This window comes from Leptidea sinapis, chromosome 9, assembly GCF_905404315.1.
Source record: "Leptidea sinapis chromosome 9, ilLepSina1.1, whole genome shotgun sequence".
Lineage (NCBI taxonomy): Eukaryota > Metazoa > Arthropoda > Insecta > Lepidoptera > Pieridae > Leptidea > Leptidea sinapis.
The window spans coordinates 11,757,581-11,779,767 of NC_066273.1; the positions used below are offsets into that span (position 1 = coordinate 11,757,581).

General features: G+C 36.9%; 2 protein-coding genes across 3 annotated transcripts; one reads left to right on the forward strand and one right to left on the reverse strand.

Annotated features, from left to right (window-relative positions):
• Positions 1 to 2,165, reverse strand: LOC126966143 (DNA polymerase iota). The gene is made up of 2 exons (XM_050810085.1): positions 2,015 to 2,165; positions 1 to 1,918 (listed from the first exon to the last, which is right to left on the reverse strand). The coding sequence occupies exons 1-2, from the start codon at positions 2,023 to 2,025 to the stop codon at positions 109 to 111; spliced, it is 1,821 nt and encodes a 606-aa protein (XP_050666042.1). The 5' UTR covers positions 2,026 to 2,165; the 3' UTR covers positions 1 to 108.
• A 1,264-nt stretch (positions 2,166 to 3,429) lies between these two features.
• LOC126966155 (protein phosphatase 1 regulatory subunit 21) lies at positions 3,430 to 21,071 on the forward strand. Of its 2 annotated transcripts, XR_007729669.1 has the most exons (10): positions 3,430 to 3,621; positions 3,699 to 3,887; positions 4,160 to 4,294; positions 5,557 to 5,796; positions 7,713 to 7,796; positions 10,796 to 10,949; positions 12,515 to 12,687; positions 15,146 to 15,241; positions 15,740 to 16,134; positions 16,765 to 21,071. XR_007729669.1 is itself a non-coding variant. In XM_050810106.1 (9 exons), the coding sequence occupies exons 1-9, from the start codon at positions 3,556 to 3,558 to the stop codon at positions 15,881 to 15,883; spliced, it is 1,281 nt and encodes a 426-aa protein (XP_050666063.1). In that variant the 5' UTR covers positions 3,430 to 3,555; the 3' UTR covers positions 15,884 to 21,071. The 2 variants fall into 2 exon arrangements, 1 of the variants encoding a protein (XP_050666063.1); XM_050810106.1 differs by having other exon boundaries at positions 15,740 to 21,071.
• Positions 21,072 to 22,187: the final 1,116 nt, after the last annotated feature.

Here is a 22,187-nt window from a genome sequence, read left to right on the forward strand (position 1 = left end):
TTATTTTATAACATAAACATGTATTTGATCCATTGAATATAAATTGTATGATTGAAAAAATAGAAACCATTCACTTATCACTTAGAATAATTAACAAGACAAATAATACTATTTTTGTGGTACAAAGTATTTAAGGAGAGTGTTTGGTTTTGATTTGTTCATGTTTCGAGTGCTGGCTCGTGGCATTTCTGAGTTGGAGGAATTCTTCCACATAGCTTTCAGTTCATTTTTCATCTCTTCAGGCAGTGCATTAAAAACATCTTTATCAACATAGCTCGGACAGTCATCACAAACCCCACCCTCTGCTATATCCCTTAGGTTATCTGATGTCTCTGACATATCTCTTGCTGGACTTGCTCTAGGAGTTAAGGATTTATCTCTTGAGTTCAACCTTAGCTCTGAAACTTTTTCTAATTCCCTTGAATTTAACCGTAACTCACCAACTTTCAACTTACTTGGTGAAGCTACATCTTCTCTTGATAAACATCTTCGTTTTGCAATCCATGTTACTTTTTTTGGCTTTTTCGGAGATGGCTCTACCTCAGCATCAGAGAGATCTGTAGTTGTGCTACTGCTTGGTGAAGCTGCTGAGTAATCCATGGATGAAGCAGATGTATCACAGTCATTTGTGATGTTGAGAACAGACTGTACTGATAAATCATTCATCAGGTAATTTACAATAGAACCTCGACCAGTCATTCTTTCTTGGAACTTAGTAAAAGCAAGTCCTACTAATGTTAAATGGAATGGCTTTGTTAAATCTATAAGTTTATTAAATAATCTCATAATTATGCTCATTAGTTTCTGTTGCCCTCCTTCAGTGACAGAGACACTTCCACTGTTGATTGTGAATAATGATGATGAGATCTGACATTGTCTTGATTCTCTATGACTACTGAGGCGCTTCACATCTTTTTTCCGTAATGTTACTCTTAATGAAACAGGAATGCGGCCATCCTCTCCCACTAATATAAGCAACCTTTGTAAAAGTGCTGTGAACTTCTCTTCTACCTCACTCTTAACACTGACAGTCTTAAAACTGTCTTCCAACCCTATGCTCTGTGGTCGTCCTGATTGCCTTACTGGTGTATTATCTTCACCCATACTCAAATTTTTCAGTCTTACCGCCATATCACTACTAAAGTACTCTTTAATAACATCAAGTGGGACTTCCTGTAAGTCTCGGACTGATATAATTTTGTGTGAGATCAGAGCTTCTGTTGTCTTAGTACCAATACTTGGTATGGTTCTCACACTGGGAAGAGTAGACATGAAGCTAGAGCCATGCTCAGGGTAAATAGTTGTTTGATCATTTGGCTTGTGCAAGGGGCAGATAAGTTTAGCTAGTAATTTATTGTGAGATATACCTGCACATGTAGTCAAACCTAAATCATCATAAATTCTTTTCCTCATTTCATTAGCTATTTGTGATGCTATTTTCAGTCTTTTATGACATCCACATGGGCAGTCTATACTCGGCTCACTGTATAAATGACCAGGAATAGTTATGTTATCCATATTTGTTTTCAGTTTTTCTTGTACTAAGTTTGTGACATCAATGAAATTTTCGTCCATTCCTAATTTTTCAACTGGACATTTCCAGCTTTGTAAAAGAAGGAATATCTTGTTTGATGCTGCTCTGTAATCATGTAGGTCTTCACCATTCACCAACTTTAAATTTGGGCAAACTTTGAGAGCATCAGTAACTAGCATACATTTGGTGACACCAAATTTTCTGGCCTCGTAATTACTTGTTACAACAATATTCTTCTGCTGAATTCCTAGTGGTTGTGATCTCAATTCGGGATTCTTCAACATCTCTACTTGGGCGTAAAAACAATCAATGTCGATGTGTATAATGCTTTTGGGGTGGTTATGCGAAACATCAAAACTAGGAGAGCTGCTCGTATCCATGTTCCTGCGGATAATTCACAGAGTTTCGTCATAATTTGCTTTGTTCTGACTAAACTTTTACCTGTTGCCATTCAAAAGTGTTTTCGGGTCAGAGCCTTACCTGTCATCCATTACTATCAAAAACAATGTCTGAATGAATGTAATAGTGTATTAGAATGAATTTTTAGATAAAGTTTACAGTTTTTCTTTCATAAAATCCAAAATATTGATATTTTTGATCAGACAATCGCGACACATCAACAGAGACGATATTGCCAGATTAATTAAATTTGACGTCACGAATTTTAGATGGTTGTCACGGACATCACAGATAAAATAGTTGTCAAAGATTTTAGGAGCACAGATAATTATTATGATATAAATCCACATATAAATCTAGTAACGTTCGCGAGAGTTGAGGTAAAAGTGTGGTAAGTGGTTGAGTCTCAATTTAATGCTGCCAATGTTATTAGGAAATGTCTATATAAAAAAGATAAATCGTAATACAAGAAATAATAATTGTAAACTTAAAAGACTTTGGCAGCCGTCGTTAGCAAAATTGTAAAAATGGGACCCTTATTGTTAATACATTTCGGTTCTGTTTAGATATGTCTGTATGTTTTTTATTATTTTATGTCATCTTTTCATCTCATTTTTTTTATAATTTATATCATCAATAGGGCTATATATTATAATCAATATTAAATAAAAAAAAAAATCAATAACACCTAATTTACCTAATTAAAATGTAGTTTTACTACTTTATAACTTTTATTACATGAACTCATGAATCGTATTTCAGGCATAAATCACGGTGCACGGTAAAAAATCATATCTGATGAATGATTCTGTGTTTTTGCTATGCGAATACGAAGCAATTGGCAAATTAGACTTATCTCTTTTTCACTTGCGATTATTGCATTTACTATCCTTCTTTAACGTATAATCGTAATATAGTGTGCTATTGCAGTGTTAAATTATTCATGTGTGCGTTTGGGTATCATTTACAAACACCAAATGTTGTCTAGGTAACCTATCTATACTTTTAAATATCATTGCCACACAATAATAATAAGTAGATATTAGTCACATAATGTCAAATGTCAAAACCACATTAATGCGATAAGCGATGTTTTTTTAATGATAATAAGGGACGATACATACGCCCTGCCCATTACAATGCAGTGTCGCTCAAGATTCTTGAAAAATCCAAAAGTTCTGAGTGGTACACCGGTCACCTTGAGACAGATGTTAAGTCTTATTTGCCCAGTAATTTATCTTCACACCGAAAATCAATAATGCCTACTTATTACTTGTTTATGCCACGGCAGAAACAGGCGCCCTTGTGGTACCGATAATCTAGTCGGCATCCTGTGCAAAGGAGCCTCCCATTGGTAATGTGTTGTATGATGGCCTACTAATCTGTATCATCATTATTATTAGGCTATGTTGTATCATTAAATTGACACTCGATAATGACATCTCATAATTTTTTATTTGACAATTGACATTTGACATGATTTTGAAAACCGATGATACAGGCCAGTGGGTGTTAATTATTAGCGTATTTACTATTTATATTAGGTATTAAATTTATTAGTTCCAAAATTGTAAATATATGTTATGCTTAAGATTGATAAAGTTTAATTGCTTAAACTTAATATGGAGGGGATTCCCACGGGTGATATACATGCTAAGTATCAGAAATTAGCAGCTGAATATTCAAAGGTCCCAACTTGTACATATGTTTTTATTTATTGCTGGTATATCGATAATTTATATTAAAGTGATGTTTCCTCTTATAGTTAAGAGTTCATGTTAAAGTATTGAAAAAAGGCGTATTAGACGAACAAGCAAAATCAAATGAATTAAGGGAATCGTTAAAAGACAAAGAGAAGGCACTGAGAAATGGAGAATTAGAAATAGACTCTCTTACATTTCGGAATCAACAACTAACTAGAAGAGTATCTGTTCTACAAGATGAACTTGAAATGGTAATTCTTGAATGAAATGACGTCTTTCGTTTTTATTAAATTCACATTTTAAAGATTAGTAGACAGAATTTTAAGATAGTGAACATTAGTGTCGTTTGTTATTCATAACAAAAAAGACGTTTATTTTTTAATTGTGTATGTACAATTAGATTTATATTTAAACATCCAGTGCTATGTTGTCACTGTTTGCATAATCAACAGTAATAGATTTCTCTTAGATTAAATATATTATGTTTTATATCAATCTATTATAAAATAGCATTTCTTTTTAGGCCAAGTTGGCAAAGAAGTCCAAAAGTAAAGATGATAAGACTTCAACAAGTAGCAATCACACTACACTAGATACTTCCTTACTACAGGATGAACTTCAGAAGAAGATTATTGAAAATGCTAATTATGCATCGCAGGTACCTATTTCACTACATTTGTATTGCTTTTTTCATGTAGCAGTTAATATATTATGAACTGCTATCTCCAGGTGGTATATAGCGGTGTGGTATAAATAATGCTACTTGAATTGTGGGGAATCCAGTTCTGTAAACGGATTGATCACTTGGTTTTATGTAGTCTTTACCACATAAACACCTTACACTACATAATATGTGAGCTACTCAAACACTATAAATAGCAGATATCAATAAAATTTTAGTAAATTAGTTTATTATTTTTGCCTAATAATAATTGACCAAATTTACAACCTCTTTGTCTACTCCCCTATCTTCAGAATTCACCTAACAATAATTAATAAATAAAATATGTGGTATAAATGATATTAATAAATTGAAATCGCTTTACTAAAAGTAAATATTAAAATTAGTACTTCTAATTGTGCATGGAGCCAAAGAATACTTTGAGCAAGATGGGTTAAGTTAAGAGGTTGAACTCAAACTCACAGTGGGCACAAACTGGAGAAGACCTGACCCACAACCGACTTGAGACCTGGTGGAGGCTTCTGCCAAGCGGCACACTCAGTTAAGAGACATAATCTAACTCAGAATAAAAGGGCTTAATAGAATACAATAGAACTTGTAATTACATTGAAGTCATTATTTTAAGCTTCATTCATTTAGGCATTTATTGTAAAGAAACTGTTCCTTGCGAGATGGATAAAAAGGACTATGTTAAATTAAACAGTATAATCACGGATAGAGTTACAAATAATATGCGTGCCAAATCCAATAGGTTATCACTTAATAAATGTGTGTTCAACTATTGACTATCCTAGTGACACTGAGCTGTGAGCAAGAGGAGCACTCTTTTTCCCTCTCCTTGTCGAAGGCACTAGTGATGTGACACAACAGAGCATTAAGGTCTTATAAATATTTCAACACTGGTCTTAATTGTTTGAAGATACCACACTGATATATTCAGGAACATGATTAGCTTCTTTTTTTACATTTTATTTCAATATTTTACAGTTCCAAATGACAGCTTTTAGCCTCCCCCCGCTTAGAGGTTAGAATTTTTGTTCGTTATTTTCTTGAAATCTGTGCATTATCTTCTAAAAAGAGTAGTAGTCCTATAATCGTAGAACAAAGATCTATCAACTTCATTTTTTTTTACCTCCAAATTCGTGCTAGAGATGCTAAGTCCAAACCAAATAATTTATTATAATTTATGAAATTAATTTTATATATTTTTTTTATTCAAATATGATTGTTGTTTTCAGCTTTCTGACAAAACTTTTGAAATATCGCAACTAAAAGCATCCATAGAAGACTGCAATCGTCATATGACAGAGATTGAAAGTAGATTCAAATGTGAAATTGCAAAACTTAAGAATAAGAACCAAGAGTTGCAGTTTGCTTTGGAGGAAGCCCAAAAAGAAAGGCTCAGTGGAACTCCGAAGGCTCAAGTCGGCAGCAACATCAGCTACAATGGTGATTTTCTGTCTGAAGGGGGCAGCTTGGTAACTATTTATTTAGTATTACATTTTATTTATTTTACTAGTGCATATCAAAATAATAATTAACTTTTACCTTAAATTTTACATACCTACCAAATGCTTTAATTAATTTAATATCATAGTATGATTAGTACCTTATACTTATCTAAAAACACATTATCTTATATTAGTGATTTTGGATAGATGTGAAAAAATCTCATCTTACCCGAAAATTTATAGTGTAAAAATTTTAAGTAGATGAAAAGAAGGCATGTCTGATCTCTCTTTGTAGTCTTCTACTAGTAACTTTTTTATACTGGACTTCTGTCCGTAAATATTATTATATTACAACACTAGCAGACCCGACAGATACTGTTCTCTCATAACTCATAAGAAACACAATTCCACCATGCATTATTTTGTTATATATCTCTGACCTGTATAAATAAATACCACTGGACAGGCTGTTCCATATGTTTGACAGCAAATTTTTTGTTCCTATTTGAAGCGCCACTTGCGAGTGTCTTGAGAACTAATTTTGACGTATAATACAAATGGCTGTGAAGGAACGTACAATACTCTGAAGTATTTTTGCACTTTGAATTAATTTCGTTCGTTTTACGTCTTATTTATACTTCAAGAACCAACGTTATAAACCAAAAATTTTTTTTGTAACTATTCTATTCTATTCTTTCTAGTGGCTTCTGTGAAAGGGGCACCACAACTCGCCAATGTCACGTTTCAGTAGACCAACAAGCTTAGAGTGTGTCATTTGATCGGTGTAAACGAATTTATAAGTGATTATAGAAATGACCGGTGCCCAGAATCAAAACAGATTTATTTTCTTATTATACCTGAAACAAATATACATGCTGTTATAACTAATTCTATCGATGTTTGCTGAGGTTGTCATCACTAGTTTTAGTACCGCAGACTTTCACTACGCGGCCAGCTTTGACAGCCGCCAGTCCAGTGGTATATAGTATTAGTCTAAGATCCGACTGCGGGATTAGTGCGCTCATCGGTTATTTGCTAAAAACCAAATTTTTATGTATATTTATAATTAGGAGAATATATATCTACCAAGTTGTCTATTAAAATTTGGCCGCTAGTATTTTTAATTAAATTATTTTAACTGATTTTTGGGAAAAAAAATCGTTCACTTGTTTTTTAAATAAAATATCGTCTACATCACGGCAATTTACATAATGATTTTAAAAAATCACGGTTGCCATTGCGCACCTGGCCGCACCTCTTCGTAGCCAGGTGTAAACAGGTATGATTTCGATACATTTATACGTTCATAACGTATATTTATTAATTATATATCAAATTGAAGCTAATTTTTTTCTATTAGTTATATTTAGTCATATATGGTTACCTAATTAAATCTGGCCTTAAATCTTAAAGATGATAAATATTTTAGGTGGAGTGAAAGAGAGTTAGCGCGTGACATCATTTGTCAAACGAGAATAGCGATTGCCGGCTGTGCGACGGTTTGAAGCCATTGCGCATGCGTCGAATGTTATATGCAACTGAATAGTTTGCATTTGCAGTCTCATTCATATTTACAACTGCTAACTGTTTTTTTTTATGAAAATAAGGGACATGACGAGCAGGACGTTCAGCTGTTGGTAATTGATACGCCCTGCCCATTACATACCAGTACCGCTCTGGATTCTTGGAAAACCCAAAAATTCTGAGCGGCACTACAATTGCACTCGTCACCTTGAGACATAAGATGTAAAGTCTCATTTGCCCAGTAATTTCGCTAGCTACGGCGCTTCAGACCGAAACACAGTAATGTCTACACATTACTGCTTCACGGTAGAAATAGGTGCCGTCTGGTACCTACCCATAATCTAGCCGGCATCCTGTGCAAAGGAGCCTCCCACTGCTAGATATGGAACGTGTTACCTGATCATTTTATATTCTTCTAGGTTGGAAGTGAAGATGCACTGAGTTCTGTTGATGATTTGCACATAGGCGAGCAGCTTAGTAATAAACTACACAGCTTAGAATTGGTAAATATTATTATTACATTAACCTTATCTTTTTTGTCAATAACTGAGTACCTACACTCTCGCTATCTCTCTAGTCCAGGGGTGCTCAAACGGTTGATCGGGATCGACAGGTCGATCGCGAGTGCTTTTTGAGTCGATCTCCAGAAAAAAATCCGGTATAACAAACTAAAATCGGTAATTACGTACCATCTTATGAAAAGTATGCTCAGGACATGCAGTGTCACGCTTCAACATCCATAGTCACTATTTAGTTAAGCTTAGAACTTTAGAACGCGTTTGTTTTTTAAGAATCAATAAACTCGCAATTTTGAATAGTAATTATGAGTTTTTTCATTGACATTTAAGAGCAGACCTACACTTACCTTGACTAAAAAATGCATATTGTACGCAAAACTAATATCTATGTCATCGTGACACTCTACCTAAACGACAAACCTTCATCACACATACTTGAAGCTCTGAGAGGAGCCGATCGATCGTAGTCTAACAATTTTGAGGTAGATCGCCAGCAGTTCAAGCTTGAGCAACCCTGCTCTAGTCGTTCCCTCATGACTGAGGATTGTGGTCATCAACAAGTGGTTTCACAAGGAGTGAAATATTTCTTTCCATCGCGGCCCTGACGGCCGACGGAGCTAAACCTCGGGGACCTGGAGTCTTTTATTTTTTCGGTCCGTCTGGTAGGAGATCGGCCTCGGGCCCGCTTGGCATTTGCGACCACCTACGATCTATTTCTCCAGGCTTTCGTTACCCCTTCGCATTATGTGGCCAAAATACGAAAGGATTCGGTGGTGGAATATCTGTCCACGATATACCTACATACTATAATACGACCTGTATAGCAGAGTGGTTAGCGATCCTACCTACTAAGCTAGAGGTCCCGGGTTCGATGCCCGGTAGGTGCAATCATTTATGATATGTATGTTTGTTTCCGAGTCATGGATGTTTAAATGTATTTATGTATATCGTTGTCTTGGAACCCATAACACAGGCTATATGCCTTATTTGGGATAAGATAATTTGTGTAAAAAGTGTGTATTATTATAAAAAAATGGCTCTGTCGTAAATCCTATTACTCTACTATTCTTACTATTGTTTTTTATAAAAAAAATGGTTCTGTCGTAAATCCTATTACTCCACTGCTGAATATCTAAATGATCGGACAGCCTGGGACTAGATTGTGATTATTTTATAGCGATAGAAATGACGGTACAATACTGTACTTATATTTTTATTGAAAAGAGCGCAAAAAAAGAATGCTGGGAGAGTTTCTTGCGCTGCTTCTTCTCTCTCAGAGCGCCATTTGTTTCCGAAGCGGTAGTAGTATCTAGTAGTTATTAGAAATGACATCAAAAAGAATTCTAAAGGAATCAATTTTGAGAACATAAATGCCTTTTATGCCTTTATTATAATATGTGAAAAGTTTAAAAAAATCTTTTGTTTTATGAATTACTTCAAATTATAAGTTATCACAGACAACAAGTGTGAATCCTAAAATAATAATATAGCCCCTAATTTTTGGATGCGAATCTTTTATACGGACGTTCGGGCTCTCTTTCCGTCCTAAGCGTCAGTGGTTGCGCCAATTAGCTTCATTGCGTATAATGAAAGGGCTAACTTGGATTGCGACGTTATTAACGACGTTGCCCAACACTCTTTTTACAAGGACATCTGAGCTTTGATTCACTGCAGTTACGTAGGTACGTAGCTCTTACTAAGTTTGTTCTCAAAATAATTCGGGGCAGAGTGGACTACATATACTTATTACAACGTTTGTTGCGTTTCTTTGTACCGACCTCGTACGTACGCGCGCGGCGACACGCACTATTAGCGCAGTCACCTGCACGCACTCAAGCGCACACGCCTGTAATACGAGCCATCTGTCTTCTAAACTCTGTACTTGAGGTAGCACCACAGTGTGATCTATTTGCCAGCTCGATGGAATGTTTGGTCAAAGAGTGTAAGAAAAGATTTGAGAGTTTGATGCCTGAAAGTTCTATAAAATAAGATAACTAGTTTATAATTTTCATTGTTCGTTTTTTCTTTAGTATAATATCTTTGTAACGCTTTAGATTTAATCTGTAATGTTACATTGTATCTTTGAATAAATAAATTTGCGAAGGGACCGTGAAGAGTGTACGTCGACCCCTGCATTTCAAATCGTGCGTTCGAAGCGCGTACCTCATATTAAAAACTTTTTATTTAAGATGTTGAGGTCTTCATAATTTATTCTAATTTGAAAAGAAGATGTCTTTGTGATGTAATAAAGTAAAGGACGTTCTGGCGGGGCCTGCAGAAGATATCAAGGTTCGTCCCTGGATTTTTACAATGAGACGAACCCTGCGACCTTTTGTCCATACAGTCCACTAAAATAATCTTGAAGATTACCCATCGCGACCGACTGGTCGTGATCTGACTAGATCTTAGCGTTACACAAGAGCGTCAGATTTAGGACTATAACCTTAAGGCCTACGCCTAAGTCTCTACAGACTTGAAAATTGGTAGGAATATTCCTTTCGCCGAGTAGAGGTCAGCTAAGAAGGGATTTTACGAAATTCCACTCGCAAGAGTTTCTTTTTAATCGACTTCAAAAAAGGAGGAGATTCTCAATTCGTCGGTTTTATTTTATGTTTGCTACCTCAAAACTTTTGACTGGGTGAACCGATTTTGATAATTCTTTAAGCTGGTGCTTCCCGTGTGCTTGTAATTTGGTCTAGATCAGCTGACAATGGCATCAATGAGAAAATCATAAAAGTATTAAATTTGCTATACATACGTATAGCAAAGTGGAATATTTAAAAAATATCAATAATCGTAACTAGAATTAGATAAATTAATTAGACTGTATAAAAATACGCAATTATTTTTGTACTTTTTAGCGCATATTATATCTATTGTTTTGTAATAGTGTTTTTGAAGTCGGTTGTTTTTTGTTTAATTTTTTTTATTATCAACACAATAACGTCGGGTCAGCTAGTAATATATACTAATGTTATTAATAGGAGCATCAAAAGTTGAGGATGGAATATGAAATGCTGCAGATGGAAAAGGAAAGTCTGAAATTAGAAATAAGCAAGCACGTGTCGGCGTCGCAGCGGAGGAAAGGCGAGAGTCACGACTCGGGAGATTTCAATGTTTTTAGTGAAACTTCTATTGGTGAGCACATTTCTCAAATTTCTTGTTTCATAAACAATTTGTTATATTTTTTTGAAAGTGATAACCCTCACTTATGGGATTAATACACAAATAAATTTTGAAACGTCACTCGAACGGTTAGCTCAGTTGGGTCGAGTGTTCTACTCGCACGGAACGCGAGAGGTCGTGGGTTCGAGTCCCGCATCGTTAAAAAAAATTGTTTTAAATTTTATTTGTTCTTTCATGGCTTCAATCTTAAATTTGTACGTAATATTATCATTGCGTGCACATTCAAGCCTCCGAAAGTACGCCATATTTAACAACTTTAATGCAAAACTATTTAAACGGTGTGTAATATGTTGTACAATGGTCAAGACCGAATGTGACTCGCACTTGACAGGGTGCGTGTTGCGATTGGGTCGAACAAGCATGCTAAGATTTACGAATGATGACCATCCGTCGAGAGCGCCAGGCGTTAAGCGCTCATTACACTTCACTGAATTTAGACGTCTAAATTCAGAAGCAACTTACAAATTAGTAGCATCTGATCACACTGTCCTAAATTTAGTTACTGAAACACTTACCACTTAGAGCGCGACGAAGTCGGACGTGTCGTATACGAGGATGGTATTATTCCAGTATTGTTCGGACACCGAAAAATTGGCATTTGTTTAGCCCTAGCAGTTGGCTCAATTAAAATAGATAAAAAATATGAAAGTTAGCAAATATTACAAAGAGAACAGGAGTTTTAGAATCAGCAGACTTCCGAAATGATCTACGAATGGATTCGAGATCGTTTGACATAATATAATTAAATCTGGTGACACCGTTTATTTAAAAGCAAGATACTATCTATACTAGATATCTACTACTACTACTATCTACTACTACTCCTACGACACAATATTAGTACAAATGAAAAATTGGTCGTCACACTAAGATTTCTTGCAACAGGAAATTCATATCAAAATTTAAATTTCGTTACTTTAATATCCCAAGCCCTCTTGACAAAAGCTACCTCTGAAACTTGTTTAGGCTATTACTATACGGGAACATAAAACTTAGATACGTCCTCCACGCATGAAGAGCCACGAGCGACTTAAATCAGTAACTAAATGCGATTACACTTTCCAAGATTCTAATTAGGCTTCTAAATGATTTAGTCATTCAGAAATCATCCTTACTTCTTAATTTAGGAAGCTAGGTTGCTGAATGCGATTATACGTGTCTAAATTCAGTAACGACTAAATTTAGACGACTTAATTCAGTTAAATATAATAAGCGCTTTATATCTGGAAGCACAAGTTTCAATATTGTATCATACATTTTTGTTTTTCCATTTAATTTTTATTACCTGGGACAGTATGAGTAAATTCTAAATCAGAAAATATGCAGAAAAACATAAATAAAAGTAAATATAAGCGCGAGTTGTCCATAGAAATGAGTAATTTCCTCGCCAAAAGTGAAAGTTTTTTCAGCGAGTGTGGTGAAAAAAATTCACTCAGCTTACTCCATTGTATTGTCAAAACGTAAAAAATAAAAAAATGATTAAATTAGAAATAGCTTTAAATATATAAACTTTGCAGATGGAGAGGGTAAAGTGACTGGCTTGTTAGGAAGCTTAGAGGTACCCTTCATCCTAAGTGAAGAGATCAAGCAACGTGAGGAAAACATGCAGACTTACTTCAGGAAGAAATTGTCTGAGATCCGGGCGGAGAGGCAGGAGATTGTGAGCAAGACTGAGCATTATATGAAAGAGGTATGCCGTTGTGGGTTTTTTTTTATGGAATAGGAGGACAAACGAGCGTACGGGTCACCTGGTGTTAAGTGATCACCGCCGCCCATAATCTCTTGCAACACCAGAAGAATCACAGGAGCGTTGATGGCCTTTAAGGAAGGTGTACGCGCTTTTTTTGAAAGTACCCATGTCGTATCGTCCCGGAAACACCGCACAAGGAAGCTCATTCCACAGCTTTGTAGTACGTGAAAGAAAGCTCCTTGAAAACCGCTTTGTGGAGGACCGCCATACATCCAGATGTTGGAGATGATATCCTAACTTGTGGCGTGTCGTGCGAAGGTGGAATCCGGCGGCAAGAATCAGGTAAAACAGCTCTTCGGAATACTCCGCGTGATAAATGCGGTAGACGACAAACAAAGAAGCGACATCTCTACGCAAGGCCAAGTGATCCAGCCGTACACAGAGCACTGGGTCCCCGACCTTTCGAGCTGCTCTACGTTGCACGCGGTCAAATGGTCGATATAGGTCGATACTGGGGTGCGCCAGACCAGAGATGACAGCAATACTCCATGTGTGGCCGGACCTGCGGTTTGTAGAGCGCTAGAATGTGGGCCGGCTTGAAGTGTTGCCGTGCTCTATTAATGACGCCCAGCTTCTTCGAAGCCAATTTGGCTTCGCTCTCCAGATTGCAACGGAATTGGCAATCGCTCGAGATTTCAAGACTCAGTGTTCCGATACTAGGCGAGGCTTTAAGGGAAGTGTTGTCGAAGAGCGGTGATACGTCAAACGGGGTTTTTTTTTTTGGTAAACGCGCAAACTTGAGTCTTCTGGGGGTTAAATTGGACAAGGTTCAAATTACCCCATTCCGCGACCTCAAGAGAGGACTCGATAGAAGACACAAGTTTCTCCCGGCACTGGTCAACGATTTCCCGAGAGAGACCTGCATGGCCCGTGTATACGGCATCACCAGTGCTGTCGTCTGCATAGCAATGTATGTTGGAGGTGTCCAACATTTCATTGATACGCAGAAGAAACAGTGTGGGAGATAGCACTTGGGACACTACAGCGTTCACGGGCTTCAGGTTCGAGCAATAACAGTCGACCTGTATGCTGCGTGTGCGACCCAGTGAGGGAAGCCCAAACGATGGAATTTTTTAGAGGAGCGCAGTGTGCCATACACGATCAAAATCAAAGGCCTTCGCTATATCCAGGCTAACTGCCAGGCCTTCCCTCTTGCTTTCAATAGCCGCTGCCCATCTATGTGTTAGGTATACCAGAAGATCACCTGCCGACCGACCATAGCGAAAGCCGTACTGTCAGTCATTGTTCAACTGGTGACCGTCTAGGTATACCAAGAGCTGGCGGCTAATTATGCTCTCCATGTGTATATATGAAGTAATAGCAATAGGCCTGTAGTTTGCCGGATCCGAACTGTCTCCTTTTTTTTTGGATCTGATGGACAAGGACTGACTTCCATGAGTCAGGGACTTTGCCGCTTAAAAAATCTGGAGGCACGGTTATATTTCCTCTTTAGAACTTTGCAGTTCGGATCGCCGCAACTCAAGTTCGATACGCCTGTTTTTTGCAGTCAGATGCTGATTTAACTGACGCATCGAACCAGGGCTGTGATCTGCAACCGATCGCAACTACAGAGCTTGGTATAAAAATATCCATGCCCTGCAGTATCACATCGGCTACTACAACGGCGCAGGCATTAGGATCATCCGAAGGGAAACAAATCTTGCCCCAATGGTAAGATGCAAAAAAGAAACGCATCCTATCCCAATCTGCTGACTTGTAGTCTGACGATTTCAGCGGAGGGGATCTGTGCAAGCACGTCGTCAATTGCCGCTTGAACGCAGCCTATGAGATGATCCGTTTCTGCGTTACCACTATGGGGATCTGTAGACACATGCATAGGAATGGCCACCGGACCTCGACACTAACCTAGCGCTATGCGAAACATAGCGGCACTAGGCCGCTTCTTAACGCTGGTATTCTGTGCGAGTGTGGTAAGTAACCCGGACGGGTCTGGCCCGATTGTGCTGACGTCATAAGACGGCAGCGTGACTCTCCCATATTTAAAAAGCCCATCGTCGCCTCTTACGACATCCTTGGGCCTGGGACTCCCCTATTATTTTTACGCCCCAGGGAAGCACAGGGCATATAGGATATTTTGTTAGGTGCTGTATATCGACGATAAGCACAACTGCACTGCTACGCTAGTTGATGTATTCCACTACTCTTCTTCTTCTGTTGGAAAATATTGTTCTAGTCTGAAAATACGTCTGTCAATGTAAAAATAAAAAAAAATAGAAAACAAATAAAAAATAAAGTGCTGAGCAATATTTTCCATGCCTTAACTCCAAGATCTTTCCTTATTGTTCAATTATATCTATAAACCATCGACTTTGCTATTTACCCATAGACGTCCAATAAAGGGCGACACACATTTATATTTTTGTTCAATTTCTTTCAGTGTGAACTTCTAAGTTTGAGGTTCGAGGAGCTGGAACGTGAGAAAGAGAGAGACAACCACACCATAGAACAGAAACACAGTACTATAGAACGGCTGGTGAGTTTTTTGATTCAATGCTTATAGTGTTTTCTATTTTCTTAAAATTTATTGCTTTAGAATTATTTTTGATGTCGGATCAAACATTCAATTCAATTCAATTTCAAAATATCTTTATTAACCAGTAAATCAAACAAGTTGTTCAACTTTCAGGTTGTGGCTACATCTACAGAATCTACTGTACAGTTGATAACCTGCTCAACCTCAATATTTGTATACGAGTATTAGGAAATTGACATGAGATTTCGCTTTTACATATCTAAACGATTTGTTATTTTTTGCAATTATTGGGTTTGGGCAGGCTATCAACTGTAAAGTAGATCCTGTAGATGGAGCCACAATCTGAGAATAGAACAAAGCATACAAGATTATATGACGATATTTCCGCACCGTTCATAAATTTTGGTCACAAATTGATTCTGTAGTCCCAGAAGTGATATCGCTTTAAAAAAATAACAATTTGTTTATGTACTTGTTTTATTTAAATGTTATATGCAGGAGGAGGAGTTGGTGTCGACTTCGCGGAACTACGAGCAGCAGCTGAGCATAGTGAGCGAACACGTGGCCGCTCTCACCGAGAAGCTGGCCGCTCAGCACGAACAGATCTCGCAGATCAAGCGAGGATCGTCCAAGAGGAAATAGACCGGAGCTTCCACGATCCAGGAGAGCCACGTACCTACCAGGGTATTATAATATACTAAGCCTGGTATTCTCTTCCCACGATGGTCTAACACTACGTCATGATAAGTGATACCATTGAGTGTCCTTTCTTCCTTCGTTTACCAGTGGAGGGCTCCTTTGCACAGGATGCCGGCAAGATTATGTGTACCACAACGGCGCCTATTTCTGCGGTGAAGCAGTAATGTGTAAGGATTACTGTTTCGGTCTGAAAGGTGCCGTAGCTAGCGAAATTACTAGGCCAAAGAGAATTAACCATCTTATGTCTCAAGCGAGTGCAATTGTTATGCCGCTCAGAATTTTTGGGTGTTCGGCAGGGCCTGTCAATTACCATCAGCTGAACGTCCTGCTCGTCTCGACCCTTGGTGTCATAATAAAAAAAACCTCACCGAGTTGATGAAAATAAAATAAATTACTAACTAGCTTAACTAATTATTAACTCGTGTGATTCGTATATTTAGATTAAAACACATTTTGCTCGGGTAATTCAATCACATACTGGCAAGACATCGCACTGATAAGTGTCATACTGACAGCTTGCCATTTCAAAGAGAATGTCGTGTCGCTCACATCTATAGTGTTGTTTCGCTCGAAAATAGTTTGAGAACAGTCATCGCAGCTGATGACGTATTCTTAGGACAATCACGTGACCCAGCTGCCACGTGAAGAGAATACCAGGCGGAGTATATTATTATGCCATGGTACCTACACAGTTTATGGCCCGTATTCCAGAACCAGTTGGAGGCTCCTTTGCACAGGATGCCGGCTGGATTATGGGTACCACAACGGCGCCTATTTCTGCTGTGAAACAGTAATGTGTAAGCATTACTGTTTCGGTCTGAAAGGTGCCGTAGCTAGTGAAATTACTGGGGAAATGAGACTTAACGTCTTATGTCCAAGGTGACGAGCGCAATTGTAGTGCCGCTCAGAATTTATGGGTTTTTTGAGAATCCTGAGCGGCATTGCATTGCAATGGCCAGGGCGTATCAATGTCTCAAGGTGACGAGCGCAGTTGTAGTGCCGCTCATAATTTTTGGGGTTTTTCAAGAATCCTGAGCGGCACTGCATTACAATAATGGGCAGGGCGTATCAATTACCATCAGCTGAACGTCCTGCCTCTGTCTCGTCCCTTATTTTCATAAACCTGTCTCAGTACGTAGTCCATAATCAAGTATGTTTTGTCTCTGGGCATAGAAGAGACAAAATACACGTGTATCTGAAATACGGGTCTTATATAGTTTGAGTAGACCACGATTGTATAATCTGTGCGCGAATGAGATTCGACCTTTTCGAATTCTGAGACGTTCGATTGACCGTCCAGAGCGTCGGCAATGCAAGCTCGCTTGCGCGGCACGAATTTGGACGTATTGTCAGTATGTTTCTTTCAGTAAATTAATTGAATTAGTCGTTATTTGTCGGAAATCCATAATTATCCAAATATTGTTTAAGCTTTCTTGAGTCTACATTCCGCTAAGATTTGTCTTTAATCGATTCGACACATGTTTCGTCTCTACACGAGGCATCCCCAGGAGATGTTGACTCGCCAAATTCTGGCATGAGATTTATTAGTGATCGTGAAGTCTTGAGATAGCTCACAATATTTTGTGATTTTTTTTATTAGATCTTTTTTTTTTTTGATGGAACTGTCACTTTTAAACTTCTGTGACAATGGCTTTGAATGTGCAAGGATTATAGTTTTAATAATTTTTTTTAAAGTAAGATGTTTTTAATATAATTTTTTTATGCATGATAAATATATCTCCAAGTCAAACATATTTATGTCATCTAGGTTTCTCTCGCTGTGAAGTATCTTTAACAGATTGGTGCAAGTTCTATATAGTCAATGAGTCAGTAAGAAAAATAGCTTAGTATTTAAATTATTAAGTTTTTTTTTATTTGGTGATAATTTCTATTGGCAACCAGGCGGAATCGTGTTATTAATTATTATCCGTCAAAGTTGCAATTTTAATATTCAAATTCAAATATTTTTATTCAAAACAGGATGTGACATCACGTACCGAAAGTCAAAAACTACCACCCATTCCAAAAAGTATGCCTCAAATACAGAATGACAGCACGCAGTAATATCTCGTAAAGAATTTATGATTGGTTTTGTTATATGGACTCAGTTCTATTGACTGTAGTTGAGATTTTGGTGAGGTAAATATTCCAATTAAAGATCTCTCCTTCTTGGTACTAGTAGTTGAGAAAAAGAACCTGTGGGGACAGAGTATTTCTACATATATATTTTCAATCAGTTAACAATTTTTTCTAAGTAGTTGAAAAGAAATTTGTTTGGAACTTAAAAGTGCAGCTTCGAATGTTTTCATGCGATGTGTTAGTGTAAAACTCAAATTTTGATTTTCGAATTCCTTTTTTTTTTTTGGGTAATCTAGAAGAATGAATATGTTTGTACCGAATAGATTTTTAAATATTTTGTCAGTCCTATTTATTTCTGGAAATATAGGATAATGGAAGTGATCTCATAACAGTTTATAAATTTCGATGTCGTAGAGAGTGTAACTAAATTTTACCAGTTGGAGGCTCCTTTGCACATGAAGCCGGCTAGATTATGCGTATTACAACGGCGCCTATTTCTGCCGTGAAGCAATGATGGGTAAGTATTATTGTGTTTCGGCTTGAAGGGCGCCGTAGCTAGTGAAATTAATGGGCAAATGAGCCTTAACGTCTAATGTCTCAAGGTGACGAGCACAATTGTAGTGCCGCTCAGAATTTATGGGTTTTTTGAGAATCCTGAGCGGCATTGCATTGGCCAGTGCGTATCAATAACCATCAACTGAACGCCCTGATCGCCTCGTCCCTTACTATCACAAAAAAAAAGGTTAACCATACACTTCTACGTGTAGTGATTGAAACGAAATTTATACTTAGTCAAAATTTTTAATGATAATAAGGGACGAGACGAGCAGGAAGTTCAGCTGATGGTAATTGATAATAATATAACAATGCAGTGCCGCTCAGGACTCTTGAAAAGCCCAAAAATTCTGAGCGGCACTACAATTGCGCTCGTCACCTTGAGACATAAGATGTTAAGTCTCATTTGTCCTGTAATTTCACTAGCTGCGGCGCCCTTCAGACCGAAACACAGTAATGCTTACACATAACTGCTTCACGGCGATAATAAGCGCCGTTGTGGTACCCATAATCTAGCCGGCTTCCTGTGCAAAGGAGCCTCCCACTGGTAAATGAAATTCTGTCAGCCCCTCACATTTAGCACCCGGCAAATTCGAGATTGGTACTTCAGTTTGAGTATATTTTGTTCTAGTGGTTAATTTTATCAGGTCTCTTGAAGTACTATAAACAACTTGACTCACGATCACCTATTAAAAGGTCGTCAAAAATGTCCGAGTGGCGTTATGTATTTACATTAACTTATACAATTAACGTTAGGACATTCATTCAAATAAATACCTTATTTCGTGGTTATAATATTCAAAGTCCATTGTATAATTGATGGTAGTGCGAGATTTGATTTTAGCGATTGAAATGTTATTACTTAGTAAAAGGATTAAAAAAGCCAAGTTGTATGCTTTTGTTAATTTAAGCGGTCGAAATACAACTGAACGAAAACTCTGCTCAATAGACGCGTAGGCAGATTTTGATTCAGACAATTTTTGAGCGTGATTGTGAGTCTAGTTATTTATTGTACGTCAATGGGTCTTTGCGCATATTCAGAATTTGTCATTTTGAGATATTTTAAAATCTTTGGCCCTCGGTGTTTTCCCAATAATTTTTGCCTAGATTCCAGGTACAGTTATATAATTGATTCTTTATAGTTTGGCAACCCATACCGCTCCTATGAGAGGTATTTTTGCACTCGTATTTGCTCGTAAGCACCTGCTTCATTACCTTGATCATCGTAGTACAATCTTAGTCTGATATCTATAAGTCGTACTTAGACTGCACGATTTTACTTACTCAGAACTTAGCTGAGTGTAAGCTTAGCATCACACTGAGCTAAGTTTTACGTTAGTAAAGTCTGAGCAGTCTAAGTACGGTCTATAGATCTCTACCTAACGTGTGGACCTTATTGAACTTATCAAGATAAAGTTCATACGCATTCCACAACGAATATGGAACTAAAAATACTGGATGCTTACGGCTTAAAAAGCCGCTTGGCTGTTATTTAATTCTCTAGGTTGTGGTAGACACAACACAACCAGCCAGGATATCAGGTGATATCCTGGCTGGTTGATATACGTATTCTAGAATGTCTCAGTATTCTGACGTTTAATCAGAAGTTGTCAGTAATGTATTTGACAGATGACATCTGACACTTGACAGATTTCAAAGATAAATCGTGTAGAACTCTAAAGTCAATGTTGTTCGAACGTTAGTCTTTAGGTGTGCTGTGATAATTATATTTTTTTATATTTTCCTTCTTATTGCTTCGTTTTGATCCGTACACTAGACATTCCCTAATAAAGGCCTAATTCTAGCGGGTTTAGATATATGATAGCATTGCGATCTTGAACACAACTAACCTGAATATAATTCTTTACATACCTACCTTTCGATGAACGAAGGGTACGATCATACAACAGACATTGTAACATGAACGTGCCCTAAGTCTGCCGTATAACGTGGTAATATAGAATAATAATATATTATAAGAAGTTCATGTTAAAGTATTAACAATAATATGCAAGAAAAAGTATTTTCCATTTGAAACCAAAGTACCTACTTATATTTTTTTTTATCAAATCATTTGGTCTCTATTTTGTTGTAATTTTACAGAGCCCTTTTTTGGGAAAATATTAATTTACAATTATCATTTTACTTTTTTATACCTAATTTGCAATATTATTGTTATCAATTATGATTTTATTATTTTTTACTAAGATTCCATTCTTTCTCAATAATTTGAGCTTGAATTATTTGATTAGAAATATGAATCCGTATTCTTAGGCATGAAACTGTAAAATAAATTGGTAGGCCAATTTCTACTACTATTAATAATAATGATATTTATGTATTTAATTGTTGTAAAAATGTATATACTATCAAATTTGTGAACATAATTATTAAATTATATTATCAATGTTAAGCATGAATTAAAGTTTGTGTATTTATGTATATTATAAAAAAAATATTTCATTGTATGAATATCAATAAATGATTGAATCAGAAATTTCTATATTATTGCAGTTTGCTATCCTTTAATAATACTCCATAACAGACGGGAGAAAAGTATTTACCAATATAAAATAGTTCGAAAAATGGACAGCTATAGGTCAAAGAAATTTTAGGTAAGTACAGTCAGTGTCATAAAGATAATGTCACCTTATTGAGTTAATTGTTGGCAATCGTTTAATCATTGTGTTAGAGTACTGAGTGACCCGTAACATTTCCACATTAATAATTATAGGTACTTTAAGATTGTGATGAATGAAGGTTAAATATAAAAAAAAATCAATTAAATATAGATTGCATTATAACACCATAAAAATAAGCTACTAAACCAGAGTAATGGTACAGAGCTCCGTCTGTGCATGTTTATAGTCAATGTTGATATTAATATGTCAACTGAAGATAAAGTTTGTCGACAATCTAATTTGAATCCTATACCGCAAGTTATGTTTATGACGTTTATGGTGTCCCGATATATTTGACTACTTTGGATGACGCTGTCTATTTGGTCACATTCGGTAAATCGTGTGTATGGTAATCGGTGTTTGTTGCCATGTTTTTGAATACAATGGGTGACGCTATCTTTTTGACCCTTACTATATCACACTTAGTGACAATTGTTAAATGAAAAACGCCACAAACCTATAAATGTAGTATATGGTCGGCAGTGATCACTCAAACAACATCCTGTGACCTGTACGTTCGTTTGCCCTCCTTTTCCATAAAAAAGGGACAGTGGAACGTGCTGCACTGCGCTTAGTACGCGTGACGAGATGTTCCTTTCTACGACAGAATCAATTACGTGAGATCACATTAGTTTCCTCTTCGAATGAAAAGTCCATCCATATCATGTCTTTCTGAGCGTTGCTTTCAGATTTTCAATTTGTATTGTATGTGAAATATTGGTAGGTATGTCAAAAATGAAAGCGAATAATGCGATAGCTCCTGTTATTATGAAGCAGACACTATGTTTTCTGTTATTGTATCATCATCATCAGCCGGAAAACGTCCACGGCTGGAGAAAGGCCTCCCCCAAAGATCTCCACGAAAATCGGACCTGCGCTGCCCTCATCCAACGTAATTCGGCGATCTGGACCAGATCATCGGTCCATTTTGG

Excerpts from the sequence above, each read along its gene's own strand:
- LOC126966155 (XM_050810106.1), top strand. The coding sequence starts at position 3,556 with ATGGAGGGGATTCCCACGGGTGATATACATGCTAAGTATCAGAAATTA. Across the intron at positions 3,622-3,698 it reads TAGCAGCTGAATATTCAAAG|TTAAGAGTTCATGTTAAAGT; the intron begins GTCCCAACTTGT and ends TTCCTCTTATAG. Across the intron at positions 12,688-15,145 it reads CTGAGCATTATATGAAAGAG|TGTGAACTTCTAAGTTTGAG; the intron begins GTATGCCGTTGT and ends AATTTCTTTCAG.